Here is a 25,676-nt window from a genome sequence, read left to right on the forward strand (position 1 = left end):
CATTTCAGAAGCCAATCTGTACCCCCCCCCCTCCTTGTTGTAAAAAGGAAGGGGAAATAAGTTTTAAAAGTGTATATCTGTGTGGCATCGTAGTGGCATCGTAGTTCCTAAACTGATGAACCGATTTTGATAGTTCATTTTTCGTTCAAAAGGGGACTTGGTCGAAAGAATTCTTAGCTTGGTCTCGTTTTTGTAGAACTTTAATTACCAGAGACATTAATTAAAAACCGATTTAACGTTTCTCACAATTATGGTAGTAAAAATTTACCCGTACGTTAAAAATGTTGGCTCTAATTGAGAGAACGAAGTTTTCTGCGTTTGATATTTATTTGAAACTTTGAGCTTATATACAGTAGGAGCTATAATCTTGTTAAGTAAATTTTAAGTGCAATTCTAAGCCTTTATACGCGTGATTGGTAGCGATTTCATTGTCGGAAGATAAGGAGAAAAAGCTCAGTGATTTAAAATTTTTACCTGCTGCCAGTTCATATTAGTTAACAAATGTGTGTTCTGACCCGCGAAATTCATCTTAATATGAGGTCGGCTCTCTGGGACATGTTTTGTTTTTTTAATTTTTAATTTAATACTAGTTTTTGTTATTGATTTGAGGTTTCTGTTATTCTTCATTTTTATTTTTCTCGGCATCCTTCAAAAAAAGTGAGAATAAACTCTCTATTTACTGTTTGTAAAGATGTTCCCGTCTCTGTATTTCGTCGGTCGGAGAAGTTCGGTCGAATGGGTCAGCGCTGCATTTATGTTGAAATAAAATAGGAAAAAATACTTCTAGCCTGTCCAGTAGCAGCTTTACACTCTTGCTCCTGTATCCTACATCTACCGAGTAAGCTAGAAATAATTTTTCGCATTCCATCTGAGCATTAATGCAACGCTGACCTATGGCTTCCAACTCTCCCTCAATTTTAACGGAGATTTCTTTTAGGAGTAAATCATAGTCTTGATTATATTTTTGCCGAAGTTGACATTTTTTGAAGAAACTGCCATTATTCTGATGGGAGTACCTTCGTAACAAATTTTACACTTGGATAATTGAATTGGGGGAAAAAAAAAGAGATCCGTATCCGTATCCGCGGATGTTGACACTAATGATCCGTATCCGTATCCGCGGATCTACTTTTTTAACGATCCGGCACATCACTAGTTCAAAGTCTCACTCGTATAGGTTTGATTAAGCCCACGTTATGGTAATTTGCTCGTCCACGTTATGGTAATTTACTCGTCCATGTTATGATAATTTGCTCGGTAAAATGTTCTTAAAATTGGAATAGAAAAAAAAAAACAGACTCGAATTTTCAAAAAATCGATTCAAGGTGCTCCCCCTATGCTACGAACTAACTGTGCCAAATTTCATGAAAATCGGTCGACCGGTCTAGGCGCTATACGCGTAACAGACAACCAGAGAAAGACATCGAGAGACACAGATATCCAGAGACACTTTCAGTTTTATTATTAGTAAAGAAGAACCGTATCACATATATGTCTCAGATTCAACTTCACAGACATAACTCCGATTTACTGACACTATGAACTGGGAAATAATCCCTCATGTTACAAAAATAAATAAATGAATAAATACATTTTTTAAAAATAAATTAAATAAAAAATAAGTTAAATTAAAAAAGAATAACAAATGAAATTAATAAATAATTAAATAAAATAAAACTGTTGACTGTAGGATTTATTCCACGAAGAAATAGGTCTGGAGACTGAAGCAAAATATTATTTCGCTTTAGATTTCGGATTAAAGCCCGAAGAATTTAACGAGCAAAGAAATAAGTTAATTCTGTGTCTTTACGCAACACGATGTCCGTTTCAGATGCTTTTACTCCATACAAATATGAGACAGTGAGAAGCAAAAGGATGTAAGAGGACATTTTCAAGTTTTGGGTAAAACGCGTTTAAAGATAATGTACTAGGTAGGCTTTCATTGAATTTTTTTCTATATCATGATATACAGCACCACCTACCAGGACTACTAGTATTATCTCTTGCCCCAAGACAGAGGACAGGTTCACCTACTGTTTGTACTGGTTATCTCCAAATTTTAAATTTTACCACTTATATCCCTTTGCTTCTCACTGCCTCATATGCTGTTAATATTTTAAACGCATAGTGAAAATCCTTAAGTTCATTTTTCATTTTTTGAGTGATTTTACTAATACTTACTGAGGACGATTCAATAAAGGTCGTCCACACCGTAAATGAATTAATCTGTTTTCTCTCTTTTTTTTCTGGAGTTCAGTATTGATTGAAAAAGTGTTGTTCTTAAAGCACTTTTTTGAAAATAAAATAAGAAAAAAGAACTGTTTTGGTACTCGCCTTAGTAAAAAATCAATATCATCAGTACGTGACACGTTTTGTTTAGAGGGGGAGGGGAACATTACATGACGATAATTACTACAAAAATTAGTATAAAAAAAGAGCCTAATGTCTGAGGATTCCTAACAAATTAGCTGCAAATCAAAAATGTAAATAAATAAATAAGTAACGTGAAATTTTGCTAAGAAAAGCATTAAAAAAAAAAAAAAAAAAAAAAAAAAAAAAACGGTATTTTATGTTTCCATTTCCTTGTGTAGAAATAACTTTAAAGCAAGTAAAAGCAAAGTGTACTCGCTCCCCCTCCCCTCTTTACCCAATCATTGCATAGAAAAATTTGTTGCACGTAATAGGCAAATTCTACTGGCTTGCATGTAGTTCTATAAGCCTTTATTGATGCATCAACTCAAAATCAATTTCAAAAATTGCCAATTCATGAGCACGGAATGAATCCTGTAACATGCATCCCCCTTTTGATTGCACCCGACCCACTTAAATAATTAAACACCGGAAATTTTTTCCAAACAACCGGTGCAATGACAATTATAACGAAGAGCCGCAAATCCCACTTAATTGGGCGACACCGTTCCCTGCTCCCCAATTAGCGCCGGCGCCCAAATCCGTTATTTCATATTCAAATGAGCGGGAATCACGATAGCCTCCCTATCGCCCTCTGCCATCAACACCAGCTGTCCTTCCTCGTTATGGGTATCCTGTGTTGTCATCTCCTTGTCCACGTGTCCTCAAAAATCCGTTTTAATTGATTCCGAGACCGAAAAGAAATCAATGTCCGAGCAGGTGGATCGGACGTTTGTTGTCTCCGAGTATAAACAAGTGACGAGTCCTCAAAAATCCGCTTTAATTGATTCCGAGACCGAGAAGAAATCAATGTCCGAGCAGGTGGATCGGACGCTTGTTGTCTCCGAGGGTAAACAATGTGACGAGTCCTCAACAGCAATCGCAGGTGGTTGGTTATGTGATGGTTATCATCAGGTGAATCAAGCGACAGAGACAGACAGGTGAATTCCGATATTTGACTCCGAGCTATGTTTGGACTTTCCTAATTATCGAATCAAGCTCGGTTTTGTTTTCGAAAACGGAGTGCTGCAAGGGCAGCTCGACACCACCTTTTAAAAAGCAGCTGAATTTTGTGGCTTGCCCCAAGTAATAGTTTACTTTACATTAACAGTCAAATATCTTCTGAACTCCCAATCGCAACTATAGAATATACCATTTGGAGACGATTTTGGTCATAACAGCTATTATGTATACTTAAAATACCACATTAGGATTGACAATATGGCCTAAAACCAACTGTTCTTGATATTTTTGACTCCTATCCCCCCTGGAGGAGGGGATGCTACAGAATAAACATATTTTTTGCAATAATCCTTAAGTATGATATAGTAAATTGTTAGGAGTGTCATGCTTTTTTCTGGCAAGTGATTATTGTTGATGTTAATTTGTAATACGGTTATAGCATTAGATATATTAAATACATGTTATTTTTGAAGCACTGGAGGGTATTTGTGGTGTTGTGTTATTATTTTATTACTATAGCTTACGCACGAGGTCTGTACTTCTCCGCCTTTCCAAAAAGAAAAACCAGTCAATCTTGAGTTAGGAGGGAGTTTTTCGTACATTATTCCAGACTTGATGCGTCATTTCGTTATTCACAAATCATAAAGGCATTGTTTTCCAAGTTCTAAAATATTTTAATAAATCCTTTTTTTTTCTTTTTTTTTTTTCTTTTTTTGCATTTTGAACATCCAAATACTAACAACGTAAAAATGCGTTCTATATCGAAATAACTTTTCATACTCATCTTGAAATTGAATAAAGACAGCATCAAATTTAATGGCAAATTGTTTTAAACATCTTTCTTTCAACACGAAAAAATTGTTTGATCTAGAGCCTTCCAATATATTGATTGGGCCCTGGTACTAGGCAGCGTTCCCCATTTTTTTCTGACTCACGGACCGTGAAAAAACGGTGGAAAAATTCGGTAACTAGGTAAGAGTTTTTTTTCAAATTTGATTATTTGTTAAAGAAACTGGTTATAAATTGAGGGTAAAATTTTTATTATGATTTAGCACTAGCAATAATATGTTGAGATAAGTAGTTATTGTAATTCTTGTTTATAAGTAGATAAACTTTTGGGGAAAATCATCGAAAATTATGAAAAGTAGTAATGAAAAAATAACGCAAAATATGAATAAAATGTCACAATTATTTTTTGAGCAAAGAAACGTTTTTCTAACTCGTATAGGTAAAAATTACAGGATTGATCCACTTTATTCGTGAACCGGTGTTGGATCACCGGATCAGCTGTTGAGGTAGAGAACCCCTGTACTAAAGGGAGTTAGTGAGATACAAAATTGTACTGCATTTGCAGACTTATTCTGAGTTTTAATGTAACAGTAAATGGCGAGTTGAAGAATGAAATGACTCATAAAAACAAGGACATTTTTTTGCACGAAATGTATTCAAAGAAATAAAATGTTTTAATAGAACTGTAAAATCTCATTTCAACGAATACCAATGGAACGAAATATCCGCTTCAGCAAAATAAATATTCAGTCCTGTTTTTTAAATTGTTAGATTACTTGAATTCCATTACTATTAAATTTCCGTTACAACAGACAAAATTTGCGATCACTTGAACTTCGTTGTAACTACCGTAAACTGGGGTTACTTGGACCCGAAATTTCATATTTTTTGTGAGTTTTACACTGATTTTTTGGTTAAACCCATAATGTGCACTGATAATCATGTTTTTACCACTTTTCAGACGTTCTGCTACCACCTTAAGCTTTTTTTTAAACAACAATCGTAATTCTTTATGTTTTTTTTTCTATTTTTGAAAATTGGGTTCAAGTAGCCCCGGGCTGGAGCTACTTGGTCCCACTCAGCGAAAAAACTGCAAAATAGGTGATGGTATCAAGGACCAATGATTTTGAAAGAAGACTCAATACATTCATTCTAGTGAGCAAACTATTTATATAAATTGCAAATTATTTATATAAAACAATATAAAATCAACGTACATTCATAGTAACATATTTTTAGACAAACATAATTTCTCAACTAGAAATATAATCTAATTACAGCTAAAACCAATTGAAATGCTCAATATTTAAACATTAGAAAGAATGAAAACTCCTCTCTTTAATGGCTTGGGTGTATTTATTTTCTCTGATATTATTTAATGCCTGCTCTTCCTCGCTACAAATACTACAGGATACCCAGGCTTGTTTTGTAAACGACCTTTTAATATCCTTTTTCGAGTTGATATACTTAAGTCAAAATGACCTGATGCCACTCTCTAAGATATTTCTCTGGAATTAATTGAATCTGGACACAATTGTAATTTTTCCTCTTAATAATCCGCATATTTCCTACTTCAAAGGGTTCTCTTTTATTTTCGGACCCTTTTTTATCCCCAGATCTGCAAGTTATCAGGTATAAATAGTAGCTAACCTCTTTATTTTAAAAGATTACAAACCTTACTTAACATAATTTAGTGATGAAATGTGGTCTGGGGCTGCTTAAACGTTAGGTTCAAGTAGCCGCATTTTAAGGCAACTAGTTCACTTTTAGTAACTTATACTAGTTACTGTGTTAGTTATATTCTTATAACCTTAAAATACTGTTATTTATAGAATGCAAACATAAAACATTCTTTACCTTGATGACAGCAGATGTTTCGATGAACTTACATGTGAAAATTTGCAGACACTAAAAACAACTGTTTAGACAACTTGCAATCATAACCTCAATCAGAAAAAGGCGGGAATAGCAGAAACTTTGTTTCATGCTCCAGCCTCTGCCTAGTACTGCTACCTGTCATGGAGAAGGTTTTTTAAGTCTATACATTAAGTTTTATAGGCCTAAGACGGATTTTAAACTTTTTTTTTCATGGGTTCAAGTAGCCCCAGTTTACGGTACTGTATTGCGAAATGAGAGGTGACTATATGACAAAAAAAAATCTGTGAAATAAATATTCAACTCCGTTTAAACTGATCTTAAATTACTTAAAATCTATTACAGCAAAGTTCCTGTTATAACAATCAAAATTTGCGGCCCCTTGAACTTTGTTGTGTTGTAACGATTGGATTGCGAAATGAGAGGTGATTAAATAATCTATAGTTTCGGTGAAATAAATATTCAGCCTCGTTTAAACTGACATTAAATTACTTAAAATCCACTACAGCAAAATTCCCATTATAACGAACAAAATTTGCGACCCCTTAAACTTTGTTGTAACGACTGGATTGCGAAATAAGAGGTGAATAAAAAATCTATAGTTTCGGTGAAATAAAGATTCAGCCCCGTTTAAACTGACATTAAATTACTTAAAATCCATTGCAGCAAAATTCTCGTTATAACGAACAAAATTTGCGACCCCTTGAACTTGGTTGTTACGACTATTACGAAATGAGAGGTGACTAAATAATATACATTTTCCTCCCTAAACAAACATCGGGTAAGAAAAAAAGAAAGCTTAGCAGAGCAGACAGCCGATAAATATTCCAGGAAGTTCTAAAAACATCAATTAAAAAGCTTCCCCAAAGCACCCGAGAGCGTAGACAAAACATCCCCCCTCCTTGATGAGCTCTTTTTCTCCTCGCGCGCACCCAAACTATTAGCATCTTTGGAGCATCTGCGCCAAACCGCAACTATCCGAGGCTCGCTGCCACCGAGATATCATCGGAGATACTCCCAATCATTAACCAGGCGAGATAACCATCGGCATATAAGGAGTCCTCTCTTTGTTAGGCCCAAGTAGTGTAATAATCGGGACTAAAACCCAGGTTCAGCTTTGGTGAGCGATTTTAATGATTCGGTCTTTCTCTCTGCCAGGTGGCTGTGTGTCTTCATTGAAATCTAATCAATTGGAATTGCCATTATTGCTACTGCTGTATAGATTGTTGCCCCTCCACCGTTTATCGCTCACGGCCCTTTTTTTTCATATCTGGTTTGAGGAATTAACGGCTTTTAGGTTTGGATGTTACTTCGTGCAGTGAACTGGGGGCGGTTGAGCGCGCAACAGTAGAGGTACAGCGTCCACCGGGCTAATAATGACCACTAACAACAGCTGCCATTATTATATAGGTCTGCTTTTTTATCGACTTATAGCTAGATGAATAGCTTCCCAAATACTTGCCACGCGCCATTTTTTTATCTTCTAGAATTTTCTTCCTATTTTCTCAATGATTAATGTTTTTGTAATTGGGGGTATGAGCCTATGCAAAAAAAAAAAAAAAAAAAAAAACTCTCCACTTATTTCTTTAAAAAAGATTCTTTCTTTTAAAAATCGCTTCTCATTACATGTAATAATAGGATCATTTCAATTTATGACGTTAAAATTATTTGAATACAATGATACGTGAGAAGTTCTACTTTTCTTCATTCTTTGAGCAAAAAGCTCTCAGAAAAGTTCTATTTCAATTTGGAGGCTTTAAAATGCTGTCAGTAGCTGTAAATAGTCTGAATAATCCCACCACCAAGTAGCTGATGTATCAATTCAAGATACGAGTTTACTATCAAGCCAATAGATAAATGATCTTTGAAGTTTTGTTTTCGGTTCACAAGTTTTATGGGAGAGATAGAGAAACAGTAAATCATGTACAACGAACAGAGATATTTAGGCGAATTTCAAACTGTAGAGAAAACCAGCAAATCGGGTTTTTCACACCCGGATGAATTTGAGTAAAACTTATAAACAATTTCTGGTGGCTTGCATCTGGAAAAAGGACTTCAAATAGGTTTCTCGATCTTACCTGTGTTTCTGTGAGGTTTAGACTTTGTGCGAGTTGCTTTCGCTCTGCTCCTACGACGTAGTGGTTCTTTTCGAACGCGTGTTCTAGTTTCAGGAGTTGAGATGGAGAGAAGGCCGTCCGGATTCTCTTCGGTTTCCGGAAGGGATGGAGAAGAAATCCGGCACCGTCTGGACCTAGGAATTGGAAAAGAATTCTTGTAACTACTAGTAAGCGATAAAAGAAAAAGATCTGTGGGCTTTATGAGAAAGAGAGAGAGAAACATTAAATCATGTTCACTCAACTTCAACTATGTGCACGATTAATTAAAAATGCCAATCGGTTTAAAACGCTGCCGTGAGAATGAAAGTGATGACCAGTCTTTTATTCAAAAGTTGAGTTAAAGAAAAGAAATTATTTAAATTTCCGCTTTGCAAAGTGTAATATCTCATTATGTTAAGCTTTCACTCTTTGAATTGTTCGATAGTAAAGATCTCAGATAATACGATGATGATACCTGGTGATGCGTTGGGGTATCGGAGTGACACGTGAATTTTGTTGATTAGTACAAATATTTTCCACTTTTATGCTTGCTACTGAGTTAGTAGACGATTGTGTCGGGTGGGTCGAACCCAAAAGTGGCGCAATATTTTAACTACTCAAAAGAGTTCACGTGCCGCAGCAGCAGTCAGGGTCGGATACAGGGGGAGGATCATGGAAGTCATGACCCCTCTCACCCCCCGCTCTATATCATCGACACTATTATGCATTCACATTGCGTTCAAACAATTTATGAATAAAATGTAAACGATCGCAGAAATATTTTTAATTATTGAGTCATTCCATTTGAAATCAGGCAGGCAGGTATGAAAAGTGTCATATGACCATCACCGATTTTTTTGAAAAAATTACAGTAGTTACAACTAAGAGAGATATGAACTATTCCAAAGGGATTTCGGAAGATTTTTTTTTTCTTCAGTTACAGCCTACTAAAATTCTGCACAAAATCCGCCATTTTGGGAAAAAACAGCAAAACACTCCATTTGAAATGGACACTATTTCAAAAGTATTTAACCTATTTGAATAATTCTTTTTTCTAAAAATAAATAAGGACCCATATATCCTCTAGACATTGTTTTTAAAAATTTAGTTAGGTTTTTTGATAAAGAAAAAAATATTTTTGTGGCAAAAAAACTGCCTTTTAACCGACTTTATGATTTTTTTTTCTCCGTGAAAAAAAAATATTTTTGCTAAAAAATATTGAGGTGGCAGTCTAAAGCCCTTATATGATAGTTTCACATCACATTTTATTATAATTCTTAGATGCATACAGCTTTGGAAATGAAATTTAAAATTTTTAAAAATTAGCGATTTTTTTTTTTTTTTTTTTGAAGTGAGATTACTTAAAAAACACATTTTTAAAAATCTAAAAATTGGCTCATTCGAACCCTTTTTAATGCTTAACAAGTGGATATACACCGCATCCCGTATTTTTTCCCAGAAAATGTTTTATGATTTTTTGAAAGTTACCTTACCGCCAATAACATGCATGTAAAATAAAAATGTCTAATAATTTCATTCACTGAAATTCTGATTATATTACTGCCTAATAGCTACAATTATGGTGCACTTTACCAGCAACAACTAAAACCTTACTGACTTTTAATAATATACATGTAACAAACCGCTTTTGATGACCCAGTCAATTCGTCTTTTTGTATGACTCTGTGTGAAAGAGTAGAAGAGCCTTTGGCGACCATCTGACTTCGTTATATAAATATTTTTTTCTGCTAATCAGGCCTAATGTTATAAAAGTAATCATACGAGGTAGGATCCAAAAATTATGTGACAACATTCGCCAATGACAACCAAAGCACGAAATTAAAATTAATCGTTTTAAATGCATTGTATTGTTCTTCCCTTTGATGGTTTCCCCTGTCGCGTAATTGAGTTGAAGAGAAAGAGAATTGAAAGAGAAAAAATATGATTCGTTGCTGAATATGAAAGTAACGGTGAATGCATAGCTTTGGAGACAAAATAAACTAATATTTATAAAAAAAAAAGGAAAGATTTTAACTGTTACTTGATAAAGTACATCATTATCGTAGCTATTAGTCATTAATATAATCACCAAAGGCTCTTCTATCTAAAGGCTATACACAGAGTCTTACAAAAAAGACGAATTGACTGGGTCATCAAAAGCGGTTTGTTACTGATATATTATTAAAAGTCAGTAAGATTTTAGTTGTTCCTGAATAAAGTGCACCGTTACTGTAGCTATTAGGCATTAATATAATCAGAATTTCAGTGAATGAAATTATTAGACATTTTTATTTTACAGCATGCCATGGGCGATAAGGTCAAAAAATCATAAAACATTTTCTGGGAAAAAATATGGGCTGCGGTGTATATCCACTTGTTAAGCATTAAAAGGGGTTCAAATGAGCCAATTTTTAGATTTTTAAAAATGGGTTTTTTGAGTAATCTCACTTCAAAAATCGATCATTTTTAAAAAATTTCGAAATTTCAAATTTTATTTTCAAGGCTGCATGCATCTAAGGATTATAATAAAATATTATATGAAACTATCATATAAGAGCTTTAGACTGCCATCTCCGTTTAGTAAAAAAAAATTCTCTCTTTATAATACTTACGCGATGCATTAGTAAGCAGGGGGCGCTCATGCCTACCAAGAGCAAGGGCGCACCCCCCCCTCAAAATATTACAAAGACCCACCCTCCGAAATCGGGAGCCCCCTTCCCCGAAAAAAGAAAAATATTCTTTAAAACATCACCCCTAAAAATTTCAATTGCACAGTTCTATGACCCCCCCCCCCCCCCAATGGGAATCCCCTTGTAGTAAGGCTGCACTGACTAGAAATGAACATTGCTAAATTGCTACAATAAGAGTACTATATCTTCGCCCCAGAGCAACACAAAGGCATCCAATCCCAGGAATAGCACTAAGATTTCCTACTGTTGCTCTGAGGCGACGATATTTGTAAATAAATTAACAATTATCAAATATAATTAACATATCCTGCTTTTAGGGATGAGTTTGTTTGTTGAGGATTTATTTGTTTTTTAAATTTTTATTTGTAACACATTTTTTTTGTGTTGTGTTGATTGTGTACCACCAATGAACCGTATGAGTTCTAAGAGCTATAAATTTACAAAGTTCGGAATACCGACGGACCGGATTTTCGAGGTTCTTATTATTGGTGATCTCTGCATGCTACAATCAGAATTCCCCCATTGGTCAAAATATTTAGTTTATGTGTTACAAAATGATTGATTTTAAATGACTGTTTTCTTTCCGAATAACGACATAAAATAGCAAAGTTCAGTCAATCCAATCATTAAAGCGAAGATGTTGAAAGCTTTCGAAGGAAAGATTTATCAGAACGTGACGATGGACTGGACACTCATTAAACAACCTCGGCCAATGGCGAGCCGCAAGGAGATTATCTCTGATAATTGTTTCCGCACGCCATCAAACATACCAGCTACTGGAAGCATCAGCTGTGATGATTCTTCAATTTCTCCTTCTAAAGAGATATTAAGAATTAGCCGTGGAATAAGTGAAGGAAGTAAATCCGCGTGTTGGGTTTCTGACTTGATGTCGTTGCTATCAAACGACGCTCGTTAAGCTGTCAGTGAGGCAGTTTCCACCAGTATGTTAACAACGCAGTTAAAAGACATTTTTGGGATAAGTACGCTGGGAGCTGTCGTTGAAAAGCTGACATTTAATTTTAAGTAAACACTTGGAGGGATTTGTTTTTCTTCAAGGATTATCTGTGATTGGTTGATAGACTTACTGATACCTGTGGTCAAATGTCGAAAAACAATTCATACTTGGAAACTTTTTTTATCTATTACAAATTGTTTAAAGAAATCCAGCTACTGGAAACAACAGCCGTTATGATTCTTCAAGTTCTTCTGTTAAAGAGGTATTAAGAATTAACCCTGTGATAAAGGAAGGAAGTTAATCTTCGAGTTGGGTTTCTGACTAAAAGCACCTAGGAGCAAGTGTTGTAAGTTCTAAAATTAAAAATTTAGAGATGACTGTTGTACAAATGGTAGAGGAGATTATCCTCTGGGTTTGGCACAAGAGATGGTATATAGTAAATCTGTTAGGTGCTGCTATACCAGCATGTTTTGGTAAAACTTTTCAAAGGCTACTCAGGATTTGAACTTTGAACGCATCTTACTCAAAGGTTGAAAAAGTCCACAAACATTCTTCATTTGATGTCGTTGCTTTCTAATGAACAAAGCTCGTTAAGCTGTCAGTGACGCAATTTCCACCACTATGTTAACAACGCAGTTAAAAGACATTTTTGGGGATAAGTATGCTGGGAGCTGTCGGTGAAAAGCTGACATTAAATTTTAAGTAAACACTTGGAAGGATTTGTTTTTCTTCAAGGATTATCTTTGACTGGTTGATAGATTTTCTGATACCTGTGGTTAACTGTCGAAAAACAATTCATACTTGGAAACTTTTTTTTATATCAAGGATAGCAAATTGTTTAACGAAATCCAGCTGCTGGAAACATCCGCCGTGGTGATGCTTCAATTTCTACTGCTGAAGAGATATTAAGAATTAGTTTTGAGATAAGCGCTATAAATCCCTGAGTTTGGTTTACCTGAGGTCAAATGTCGAAAAACAATTCCTGTTTGGAACGCTTTTTTTTTTTTTTTGTAAATATTGCATATTGTTTAGAAAAAATCCTAATTGAAATATAAATATCTTCTTGCAAAATCCTTTCTTGTGCAGTAGCTATATTTAAAGAGAAAAAACTTTTAAGAAATGAGCTAACCTATTATTAGCCAATCAACATTTCTCTAAAAATACAGAACTAAAATTCTAAATTCCAAGTCATGTGCAAGTGAAAAAAGAAAGAGCAAACCTTAAAATGAATCTATATCAACAAGAAATACGCTAAGCCCTAGTTAAGTATACAGCTCGGATAAATATCTGGTGTAAATATACGCGCTATTTATAAAGAAAAAATGGAACATTAACCTTCAGCACTTGTGCTTCACATTTTGCTTTATTTCACGTAAGAACAAAAACTTTGTCCTATGATCTAGTTACATTTTTATTAGCAAATTTATTAAATTTTTACTACACTGTCGAACAGTAGTAGGGGAAGGGGGGTTGCCTTCTGAGGGCCGATATCAGAGTTTAGCTTTTCCATTGCCTTGAGGCAAAATTAAAATCTTGCTTGCTTTCTAAATTTTTGTTACATCTTTCAGATAGTTGAAGGCTTTAAAAGCTAGACTATCGTTTTGTAAAATTGCTTCCAATAGTGAGTAGGGGAAAAGAAAGGCAATTTTTATTTATTTATTTATTTATTTTATTTATTTACTTATTTATTTATTTTTTTTGAGGTGGAGGGAACTGATTTTAAATCTCGGTAAAAGTCCTCTATTTCTAAATCCCAAGCGATGAAGAATTTTCATCAATTAGAATTCCTGATTAGAAGTTCCTGTTACTGTTGCTGTGAATGGAACGATGAACATCCAAACTCCAATCAACTTAACTGTCTAATGATTCGAATGTACTGTTCCTCACACTTTTTTTACTTTTATTTTTATTTTAAATATTTTATTCTTGCTACGACTGAAATGAAAATATTCCCTCAACTCATAACACAGATTGAAGAGGGAAAATTAAGGTGAAAACAATTTAACTTTATGTCCAAGCCTCCATAAAAAGTGAAGACACGCAATACTTTTAAAATAAATCTTTTCTTCACTATTCAGTTAGATTAAAAAATACATTAGCTGCACTAAAATGTATGTATTTCACCATTTTGATTTAGTCAGGAGCGTCCCTGAAGCAGATGGCAGGTAACGGGAGGTAACTAAATTCCCCGAAATTGACCTTTTTCGTCAAAATTTTGTCTGATATGACGATTTGGAAACTTTAGAGACATAACTGGACTTCTGCAACTTTTGTATACCCGAATGTCTACTTTCATTAGATGCACCTATGCAGGGGTGCCTACCCCCTAAGAGCAGGGGCACTTCCCCTAAATATCGCAATGCCCCTCCCTCAAATCAAGAGCCCCAAAAAAAGTGAAAAATACCCCCTCAAAACACACCCTTAAAAATTTCAATGGCATGGTCTGCGTCATGACCCCCCCCCCCCCCCAGGTGGGCACCTCTGACTTATGTGTGCATACTGCACACTTGTATTTTATCTTCGTCAACATTTAGAGTTCTATTCGGAAATTGAGAATTTCCGCCCTCCCAAACATGTAAGTTTGGGTCACCTCTACACTGAAGTAACTTGTCCCACCATCCAAGCTCTTCCTTATCCGAACTAGGACCCGTCCAAATAAGTTCAGATTATCGATATCCTGGTGTACTTTCAGAACTAGACTTTTAGTTTGTACTGGGTATCTCATTTTCTCATCGTAAGAGAAAATGATATCTAATTAAAGTTAAATTAACGATTCGAATTCAACCTGTGCCTCTCGAGAACGTCAAAATTCATTGCAGGGAACATGTTTCCACTTCAACTCATGCTCTAGAAGTTGATTAACGGCGACTTTGCGTGACTATGAACAAGTGGAAGTGGAGCCCAAGGCTTGGTGGCGTGCAGGTGAGAGCAGGTAGTGTTACGCTTAAATACCTCCTAAATCGGCCATCAAAGAACAGGTGACAATGTTGTTAAGATGTTATGGCATGTTGTCAGGTGCTGGGCGAAAGGTGCGATCGAAGCCTGTTCTGTCACCTTGTTGCCCGGAGCGGGCTATCACTTCCGTGAAGGTATTTGATCAGTTTTTGGGAGTTGATGTCAGAGTAAAGCAATAAATTCATTTCATGTAATAAATAAAAATTTTAACTAATATTTCGAAAAAAATATGAACTGAGGCAGAGAAAAGCAATTGGACTTTTACAAGTTTTGAGTAAAACGCGTTTCAAGTTTAGATCCTCGGGTACACTTTCATTGGATTTTTTTTTTTTTTTTCTAAATCATGCAGTACAGCAGTATCCACCAGAGCTACTAATACCATATTTTGCCCTAAAACAGAGGATAGGTTCTAATACCATTTGTACTTATTATCTCCGAATTTTAAATTTTGGTACTTGCGTCCCTTTGCTTCTCACTGTCTCAATTGTAAATTTTGTTTAGTTAACACATTGTAGTGAATTACAGATTGCTGTTATTTTAAATTCATTAAAACTCGTCTTAAAAAGATAAAAATGCATCTAAAAACCCCCTTCTGAAAATATCAAATGGCACAGTGAGCCATGACCCCGCGGGGTCATGGCTCACTGTGCCGCGGAGCCCCTGACTCCCCAGAACAAATGGTTATATTTCTGTATAATTTGTGTGTGTGATGTGCCATATGATGTGAATTTTTCAGTAAGCCAATTTCCAACTTGTAAAAAATATTTGCAGAATTTTTCAAAGGGATTATACATTTTATATTCTGCAGTGCTAAAACCAGACATACCAGATATTTGTTTTTCTCCAAATGACATAATCCATTGTCATGTTTATTTCAATTTTAGTTATCAGGAACAAAAATTTTGATCGAAAAGTCACTCCTTGTAGCTTGTCACATTTCTGATCAGAGCCCTTCATATATTAGTCTTAGATAAGCATTATCAAGTACATTACGTCATCGGTCTGTTTAGAGTGCAGTGTTTTGTTACTTCAACACCGGATTTAGCATTCAGTGCTAGCAAATCAGTCCAAAAACTTTCTTAACTTGACTAAGAAAACTTTTTGTTTATCACGAGCATTGAAAATTGATCAGCAAAATTTTCAGTCACTTGTTTTGTTGCTGACTATTACTGATTACATACGACTTAACTTAGTTAGTATAAATGAATTAGTACCATGAATTTGTTACCATGCATGTTAATCTTAGTAATATGAATAAAGTAGGTTTGGGGCGTAGAAAAAACTGCTTCATTAATTTGAAAATTTGTTATTATGGTCATTAAAATTTTACATTAACATATTTATCAATTCACTAATAAACAATAATAATAATAATAGTATAATATAAAGATTTACCGATAGCTGAATACATGATAAAATACTCAGAAATATAATTATGTAACTGTGAAATAATAATAATAATAATAATAATAGTAATAAGATAAAGATTTACCTAAAGCTGAATGCATGATAAAATACTCAGAAATATAATTATGTAACTACGAAATAATAATAATAGTAATAAAATAAAGGGTTTCCCGGAAGCTGAGTACTTAATGTATTACTCAGAAATAGAACTATGTAACTACGAAATAATTATGGAAACATATGACCATCATCTAAAAATGGAACTATGGAAAATAATCCTAAAACAGCTAACTCCGTAGATAAGCCCCGAGTTGAATACGTTGCTATTGAAAACGTTACGATTAGGATTAGGGGAATAAAATAGATAACGTTAAAATATATCTTTCAAAAATGAAAAAACGAATAGAGAAATCAGTAACTTCATTTCAGAGTTTAATGCAAGAAAAAAATCCTTTTCATACATATCATCACGAGATAAATAATTTTGATCGTTAATGTAATTTCATTGCCTTGGCAGAAAAATGTAACATAAAAAGCTGTATGCAATAAATTTACAAACTTACATCTCGAAAAGCTAATCTATTACCAACTAGTTACGCGTATAGCCGAAATTCGAATGAAGGCAATGTTTTTCTTTAATAAGCTTTTGAGTGAATTTGGCAGTTATCCGTTAATCAAAAAATAAATCCCCCAAAAAGGCTTCAACTGAAGCCAAAAAACGTTTCTAAGCAGATTAATTCCAGACTCTCCCCAAGATTCCGCAAAATATTGATATTAACGCGGCACCGTTACGGATCATATCTGCCTTATCCGCAAAGAGCAATATCGTGTCTTCTGCTGCCTCAAAGCAAACATTTGTGCCCGGGTCCCCGGCAGAAAAATGTACCCCCTCTCCCATAATTCTACCTCGAGCCGTCTGCAAACAAACGGCGCGATGATTTTTAATACTGCCCGATTAAAGGCGTAATTGGAAAATGTTTGCTTTAATTAATGGGGATATAATGACTAACTTCGGATGGCTTGATTAATAGGCGCGGGAAGTGGAAATTTTTGTTAATTGATTGCTTCATTAATGAAACTCCCGTCTCCATTCTGCTAACAGATTCCTCTTCGATTAATGACGCACGGATTGTGTGACTCGACAAAGATTCGGGAGACGGTCGTGTCACAGGGTTGGGGACTGGTGTTTGTTTTCAATTTTCGCTGCTAGGTTTTCTAATACTCGCTCACAACATACAAAGCTGAAAAATTTAAATTACATTTACAAACAGAAGTGATGCCTCACCGCAGAACATTTTAGCCCTTCCTCTAAAAATGCGGCATTTCGTTCATTGCAAAATTAATCGCATTCGTAATTAATCATATATTTCTTTTCCGAAATAAATAACTATCTGACTGTGGTTTTTTAAATAACATACGTTGTTATTGAAAATAATTAGTCCATAAAAATATTTTAACGTTTTTATTTGATTAGTTAATGTTAATTTTATGACAAATTTTTAATAATTTGACTGGAAACAAAAGGAACTTAGTCAATTGAATTCAAGTAATTATTCCTAATGGATATTGAACGCTCAGGTTAACAAAAAGAAAAACTCTGACGAAATTAGTTCAAAATCTCTATGGTGAAGAGCACTAAAAATCAAATAAGGTATTGAATAAGTTTTAAGAAATTAATACATATAAAAAATCTGGGTGTCCAAGAAACACAGCTGGGGGGGGGGGGGTTAATTGAACCGTTTCTGAACTACACTGATTTCCCAGGAAGCGCTCCAGTAACACATACGCACAAATACTCGCACGCACACACAATTTTTTTATTTCATTGCAAGCACAGAAGATAGATTTCTGTGAAAGTCTAAATTTTGAACTTCTATATTAGAAAAATAAATATGCATATGGTAGCAAATCTTATATTTCTAAGTAAATTGAACAGCTGAAAGGTCTAAAAACAGTCAGCCTACCACAAATTAAGTCACCAAGCTGTGTTCCTTTAGTTCTTTTTGTCAAAGGGGGGAAAATATCTACTATGCATAATTCTTTGCCTTATTTACTTATAACTTACTTAGGAACCAACTTCTCCTCTCCCAAGTTTTCCCTGTCGTTTTCGACCAGTCACGCGTATCCGATTTATCACTGATACCAAATTTATCACGTGACCGAGTCGAAAACGAAGGCGAGGTAAAACACAGGAGTTCAAAAATCGGACTGAATCGAAAATAAATAATTGAAACCTCCACCAAATCCAAATGAGATTATACCCTGACTTATTACAGACTATTTGATTCTCAAATTGCGTACAACTTAACCAGAATTTGCACACGGCGCACTCCAAGCTAACAGTAAATAATTATTGCAGTGGAAGGATTTACTTCCTGTCTTTTTCCTTTAATTTTTCTCATTTATCAGCATCATCCAACACAACAATCGAATTTTCACTATCGCCTACACCAGAAGCAGAAGCTACGAACGATTAGTGTTCGAATCACCGCCGCTCGCGTGCGGGCAGGTGATTTTAACACCCTCGGGTAATATAATACACTCTCCCTCCCCCTCCAGTGGAACTAAGAACAAATCTGTGGCCTCCTAAATTGAAAAAGAGCCGGGATAAATGAGAACACAGCGGCAGGTTGTCTTCTGCAGGTGTAATTTTGCATCTGACCCACGCGGCCGAGGAAATTATTAGCAACATTAGTTGGTAAAAAATGGCAACGGGAAATTTAGTGACCTCGACTATTCCTGTCGACCGAGAGGCATAAATGGGTATTATGTATTTTATTATTAATTATTAAATGTAATATATTTTTTTTCTGAAGCGGAACCGTTAGACGGACATCTGGTGAGGATTAAGTAACGGTAGGAGGAAGATATATATACAGTTGAACTCGGTTAATACGAAATGTCAAATCCACGAATTTATTCGTATTAACCATTATTGTTAACAATCGTAAGTAAATGATACTGAGAAAAAACGGAGAAATGCTTACCTATATATAACTACTATTATTAAACTACTTCTACTGTATCTAACTACTATTATATTACTAACAGATATTATAATCAAACCACTAGCGCAACCAAAACTACCTTCTGGAGGGGTTTTTTTGATCAAGAATACCTTCTTTTTCTTTTTTTTTGATGAAAAATACTTTCTGGACAGGATTTTATGATTAAAAAATACCTTCTGAGGGGTTTTTTTTTTTTGATCAAAAATACCTTCTGGAGGGTATTTTTTGATCCAAAATCCCCTTCCGAAGGGGATTTTTTGATCAAAAATTTCTTCTGAAGGGAATTTTTTGAACAAAACAGCTCTTTCATATGCATAAGGTATTAGAATTTGCCTATGTTAAAACCAATGGCTCTGGGGGGTGTTTTCACCCCCAAAACCCCCCTTCGCTGCGCCCCTGAATCTAACTATTAGTACATTTAAAAAAAAGATCACTTATTTCTTATTAATGAATGTTTTTGGAAAATATTGAAAAAGGAAGCTGATAATCGATAATTGCGGAAACAGGTTGTAATCCACAATGGAAGATGAACAGTTTTTTCTTCGAGTAAATTGAAATGTTTACAGGTAAACAAATGTGCGGGCTTGATTTTCTGTGGAAAATTCTTATTATTTCCTTCTCGATAGACAACGGGACTTCAAATACCTAACGAAATGATGAATAATTTCTATAAAAGAAAATTACGGTATCCAAATGCGAATATTTTACGTAAAGAGGTCACAAATATTTGTTCGTCTCAGCCGAGACTTTCAATTTCATGTACGTATTAGGCTTGAAAATTTTAAAGCAATAGCAAACCAAACTTAATGAACAAAATGTTCGTTTTAACCGTGATTTCGCATTAAACGTGATCGTATTAAGAGAGATCAACACTACTTCGAAATGGTGAGAGAAATCAATATCTAAATCAGTAGATTTGAATTTCTTTCTTTGAAAAAAATGATACAGTGAAATCCCGTTACAACAAACTTCAAGAGACCGCAAATTTTGTTCGATGTAACGGCAATTCAAGCAGAGTAACAACGATTGCATTGGGAGTAAAAATTCATTTTGTTGACAAGTAAATTTCGTTGCATTGGTTTTCGTTGGAACGAGGTTTCACTGCATATGTTATCACTTCCTTTCACAGTTTAAGTTTTGTCATCGTACTCAGAAAGGAATAGCTTTTAAAGCAATCCTTTTCACCACCTTAGAAAAGCGTACACAAATTCTACGAAACTTTCATAATTGACGAAATTGCTTGGCGAACCATGCTCCAATTAAACCTTTCGTCAACTCGACCAAAATTTCTTGAGATTTGAGCATTCATTTCTGACGGTAGCGAAGAAAAGATCGTCATAAATGACAAAATTTGTCTAAAATTTAAGACAAAGAACGTCGTAAATGACGAAATTTGTCTAAAATTTAAAAACAAGGATCATCGTAAATGACGAAATTTGTCTTATATTTAAAACAAGGATCCTCGTAAATGACGAAATTTGTCTTACATTTAAAACAAGGACAAATCGGTTCAGTAGTCTTGGAATAATACGAAAACATACATAAAAAGCCGCAAGACGAAATCATAACCGTCTTTTTTGAAGTCGGTTAAAAACTAGAATCAGATATCACTTACTTCTAAAACAGTGATGGTCCCTTACTCTCAAAACTAAAATTGGTTATCATTCATTGGTATACATTTGAGTTAAATTATAAATTAAATCAGAAATCTTAAAAACAAAAATCAGCGATCACTAATTCTTACGTCATCGCTATTCGATTCTTACGTAATCGAAAACTATATGATCAGCTGTTCTAGAAGTCCAACTTTATCACGTCTTTTCGTCATTGAAGCCTCGTTATTATTTTCTTTTAGAATGTATCCAAAATTTAAATTACATTTGACTCCTTAAACTGAAATGATTTTGAACATTTTATTCGGAAATAGAAATCACCAATAATTTACTGAAATTCACTAAAGTGATATAAAATCAAGATGGACAGTCGCTAAATTTAATAGTTTTAATAATTAATAAAAGTCCAGTAATTTATTTTCTATCTCCGATACATTATTGTGACATCAGATGTTGAGTGCTTTTTTCAAAGCCTTCAATCAAAATGGCATTTTTTGTGTCATTTTTGGTCTATTTTTAGAGCAGGTTTGGTGATTTTTAGGTCATCAATTTCCGTTACCTGTTTGTTAATATTGTGCTTGCTGCTTTATTTATTTATTTATTTATTTATTTTGTCACACAGCTTGAACAATCAACATTTGATGTTCTTTCGAATTGAAAAAATGTTGATTGTTCAGTTATGTAACAAGACCTTTGCATTTTTTTTTCTTTTTAGAAATCCTAATTAAACAATATATTTGAGTGCGCCAAATAAGGCAGTGAAAATCAATAACGCCGATCGCCCCTTTTTTTTGTGATAGCAAAACTTCGCTAGGTCGTGATTTTATCGTTATTAGAAAGTCATGATGGTAAAGCGTTGCCAACAGGCCGTTTGTAATCAACAGGCAAAAGTGTAGTAACTATTATTATAAAAGAATTTGGTCAAGTTTGTCTGATCTTATTTTGCAGTGCATTTTGTTTCTTCGTGGTTCACTGCAATTTACAAGTATAAAAACTGCTATTAATTGTTCCAGGAAGACTTATTTATGTGGTTGTTGAAATTCAAAAAGGAAAATGTCATTAAAAATACCGCCATTTTTTCCAGTGATTTGATAATACTAGAAAAGCAGACCGTAGCCCAATAAGGTCATGATTGGCGTTATTAGGATTCCAGTGCATTTATTAAGACACTCCAGGGTTGAGTATTAGAGGATATGATCCAGTGCTGCACATGTGCACATCTGAGCACGCTCTGCGTGCAGGAGTGACCAAAAAACAAAAATAACGACTTATCAGTGCCCTGAATGAGACGATTGTTTTTTTCCTTTCCTGTGAAGAAAATATGGAGTTTTGATAATGTTTTTGAGTTTCATCAAATGTGATTTGACATGTCATAATAATAAAAATATTCATAATTTTTCAATTTTTTAAAAGTTTGAGAGTTCTTTTTGGCGTTTTTTCAGAGTGGGCCTTATTAGTGACGCCTGTCTCTAATATGATGAATTTGCCTTTCCTTGTTTGTTAAACAGACCCAAGCATAATAATTATAAATTATAAATATTCACATGAAATGATTTTTATTCTTATTGTGAGTCATTTGATAAGTGTACAACGACTGGAGTCAATTGAACCATTAATGTGAAATGTATTAGGCCCCGAACCTTAGAATGGCCTTATTTTGAACACCTATTTTATGTCGGAATATTACAACACATAAGAGAATTATCCAAAATAGATTTTTCGTACCGTATGGAAAAATAGCATATGCATTTAAAAGTAGGCACGATATTCGGTTCAGAATATAGAAAAAAGCTCTTTATATGGGTAGACAGATCATCATGTAGGAGAGAGATTGGGGTGTTTCAAATGCTTTTTTTCTTTTATGAGAAGAACCGTGTGGCATCTAAAACATTCGTGAAAGTTTTAAAAACTGTTAAAAATAGCTCTAGATTCATATATTCACGCTTGGAAATTCTTTACGTTAGAACTATGTGCATTCAAAATGCATAAGACTGAAATATTCAGAGACTACCTCATGCATGAGAATTCATCATACTGTATGAAAGAAAATTTCTTCCAAAGAAGTATATCTAGAAAGGAATGGAAACAAATATTCACTGACAGTGATGATGATATACATTTGTACAATATACATACATGCAGCATGAAATACATTTTCTTTTTATCACTGTGATGATCCTGTCTATATTCCAATGACGTATGTTTTCCTACCAAAACGCAAGATTTTCTTCGAAAATCTTCGATGTTTTATTATTTTTACTACGACACTTCCGACAAATGAAAGCTCTATTATAGTTGTATACCAACATTGTTCAAATTAGAACAAAAAAAAAAAAAAAATGTTGGATTTATAATGATATACTATAGCTGTTTAGGTTTACAGTGAAATCATTTGGGCTAAAATATTTTTCTTATAGGGTCGATTTTACGAATAAGTCGTCAGGCCCTCCTGCATTAGACAGCTCATATATTTCATTTAAAAAGTACTAATTTTAAAGGGTAACGAACAAAATTTGCTTAGAAAATTGCTCATTCCTTTGTGATTTTTCACGCAACAAAGTTTTGTTCATTTCCCTTTTCTGTCGAAATTTTAAGAAAAGTCGCCAAATTTATAGAATGGAAGGTACCACGTTACTTCAGTCTGTCAAAGCGTGTGGAAGAAACCTTCCTTGTCTTACAGAAACTCGCTAAATTTGACGACTTTTCTTAAAATTTGTACAGGCTTTAAGACATCATCCTCATATATATATATATATATATATATATATATATATATATATATATATATATATATATATATATATATATATATATATATATATATATATATACATAATATCCAATTTACTGATCGAGTAACGCTGCTGATGTCACCAGTAATGAAACTTGTGCCATAGCATGATAATTTGATAATATTTTTCGTAAATGTTTGACATGCAATGTAATGCTTTATTTTGACAAGGCTGAACTGGATCCGGTAACTTAACTGTTTTACCGGTGAGACTAATTTTAGGAGAACAAATAAACGAAAAAGTGGTCAACAATGAACGCTATTTACTGGAGTTTAGGGTTAATCCATTGGAGTTAGGGTTAAAATTTCAACTATCAAAATATCACCAAACAGGGTAATTGCGTCGTTGAAAGTAGAAGCAGTTTTCATCCGTCATACCTTGACGGGCGATTTTCTAGTGCTTCAATAACGGCGAGACGAGATTAAACAATTAATGCCTCCGAAATCATGTTTAACTATGCGTTCTTTCCATGATTGCACATATGTAAAAATGTAAGGGGGGGGGGGCTCAGATATTTTCCCCATGATTTAGCACGATATTTTCCCCCATGGAAACCGATTTCAGAATAGATTAGAGTCATTAAAGTTTCACATTTTTAATAATTTATTCATTAATGATTGGAGAAGAAATGATTTTACATTTTTGCAAAGGAAAAAGTACTAAAAGCAAGGAAGGTCTAATTTCTAAGCGGGGGGGGGGGGGAGGACTCGAGCCTCCATTTGCCCCCCTATGTTCTTTCAATCGCAACTTATTGCGATTTTTACTCATCGTCACACTATCGAGTGGTTTCCTGGTAAGAGTGCTGGTATGTAGGAAACAAAATATGAATCGAATCTCAGCCATCCCGTCATGATATCCAATTGCTCTCCACCTGCAAATAAACGATGCATCACCCTTGTCAAAGCGATCCATTAAATCCTTATTACAGTTGATGTTTCTTTTAGGACTGTTTGAGTTTCAGTCCGTTTCCAATGAAATCTGTCAAGCGGCTTTGAAAATGATGGATCGCGCTTGTTGTAACGCGAATGCAAATAACGAACCCAGACGTGTTCATTTCGTCGGTAATGGCTAATCAGATTAGAGGCAATTCTCGTTACCGAGATCGAGTTTCATTCAAATGAGGCGTAAATTGCGTTTCTATGAAACCTCTTGACTCATTCGCTCTCGGTTGTTGTAATTGTCGCTCAAGTTGTTTTCTAATGGCAAAATGTCATTTAGTTCATAATTTATTCATAGAAATTTGAATGTGAGGTGATTGAACGAGTTTGATGTCATGGAAGGAATGTATCTGTCAAATGGATATTAAACATTTCACAAACTTTGTACCATTTTGCTAAAGGACTTTTTGGCAGTTCCACGGTGACAGACATATCAATTGTTACACAAATCATCCTGAGAGGACTCTACGTTAGATCCTTTTTTCATTGCATGAACTTAGTGAAGGACATGAAATCTACTTCTAATTTTGCATCAGTAACGGACGTATCTCATATGAGATACTACTGCTATTTCAGCCAGAAAATACAAGCCAAATGAGCTAAGAATAACCACATAAGAATTTGGGGGGAGGGGGGATTAAAATTAAAAAAAAAATCTAGGGAACGGCAGCAGTAACAGACAAAAGTCCACTAACAGACAAACACTCATAAGTTTGGATTTAAATAATAAGCCTTTTAGTCGAGTAAAGTTGATGTTTCTATTGCTTATGAATATGGTGAAGCAATCTAGTGTTATCTGAGTGAATTTCATGAACCAGTTGGTATTTGCAAGGCAGTGGTGGAAGGTTTATGAACAGTTACCACGAGGTCAGCTGGTGCTTCATGTTCATTTGAATTCATAAAGGGTTTAGTTCTTAAAATAAAGAACTTTTGTACTTTTCGAAGAGAAAAAGGGAGTTTTGTCTATTACTCATCCTTTCCTCATCCTGTCTGTTACTGTGTACTATCAGATCGGTGTCTAATCTCCATCAGATTCTTCGGTGTCTATTACTGGGGTCGGACCTTTTTTCGAAATGAAGCAAATAAAAATAGAGTTAACTTATTCAGAGGATGCAGAAGCAGTCAAACGTTAGATGAGATGTAATTGCACGAGAGAAAAATAGTTTAAAAAAGTCTAAATGCATTA

General features: G+C 34.5%; 1 protein-coding gene across 1 annotated transcript in view; it reads right to left on the reverse strand.

Annotated features, from left to right (window-relative positions):
* LOC129226796 (homeobox protein EMX2-like) overlaps positions 1-25,676 on the reverse strand; it is a 101,705-nt gene that overhangs the window by 58,543 nt on the left and 17,486 nt on the right. The window contains exon 2 of the mRNA XM_054861425.1: positions 8,115-8,287. Coding sequence (XP_054717400.1) covers positions 8,115-8,287 — 173 coding nt within the window. The remainder of the gene's footprint in view (positions 1-8,114; positions 8,288-25,676) is intronic.

The sequence above is a fragment of the Uloborus diversus genome, chromosome 7, assembly GCF_026930045.1.
Source record: "Uloborus diversus isolate 005 chromosome 7, Udiv.v.3.1, whole genome shotgun sequence".
Taxonomy (NCBI): Eukaryota; Metazoa; Arthropoda; class Arachnida; order Araneae; family Uloboridae; genus Uloborus; species Uloborus diversus.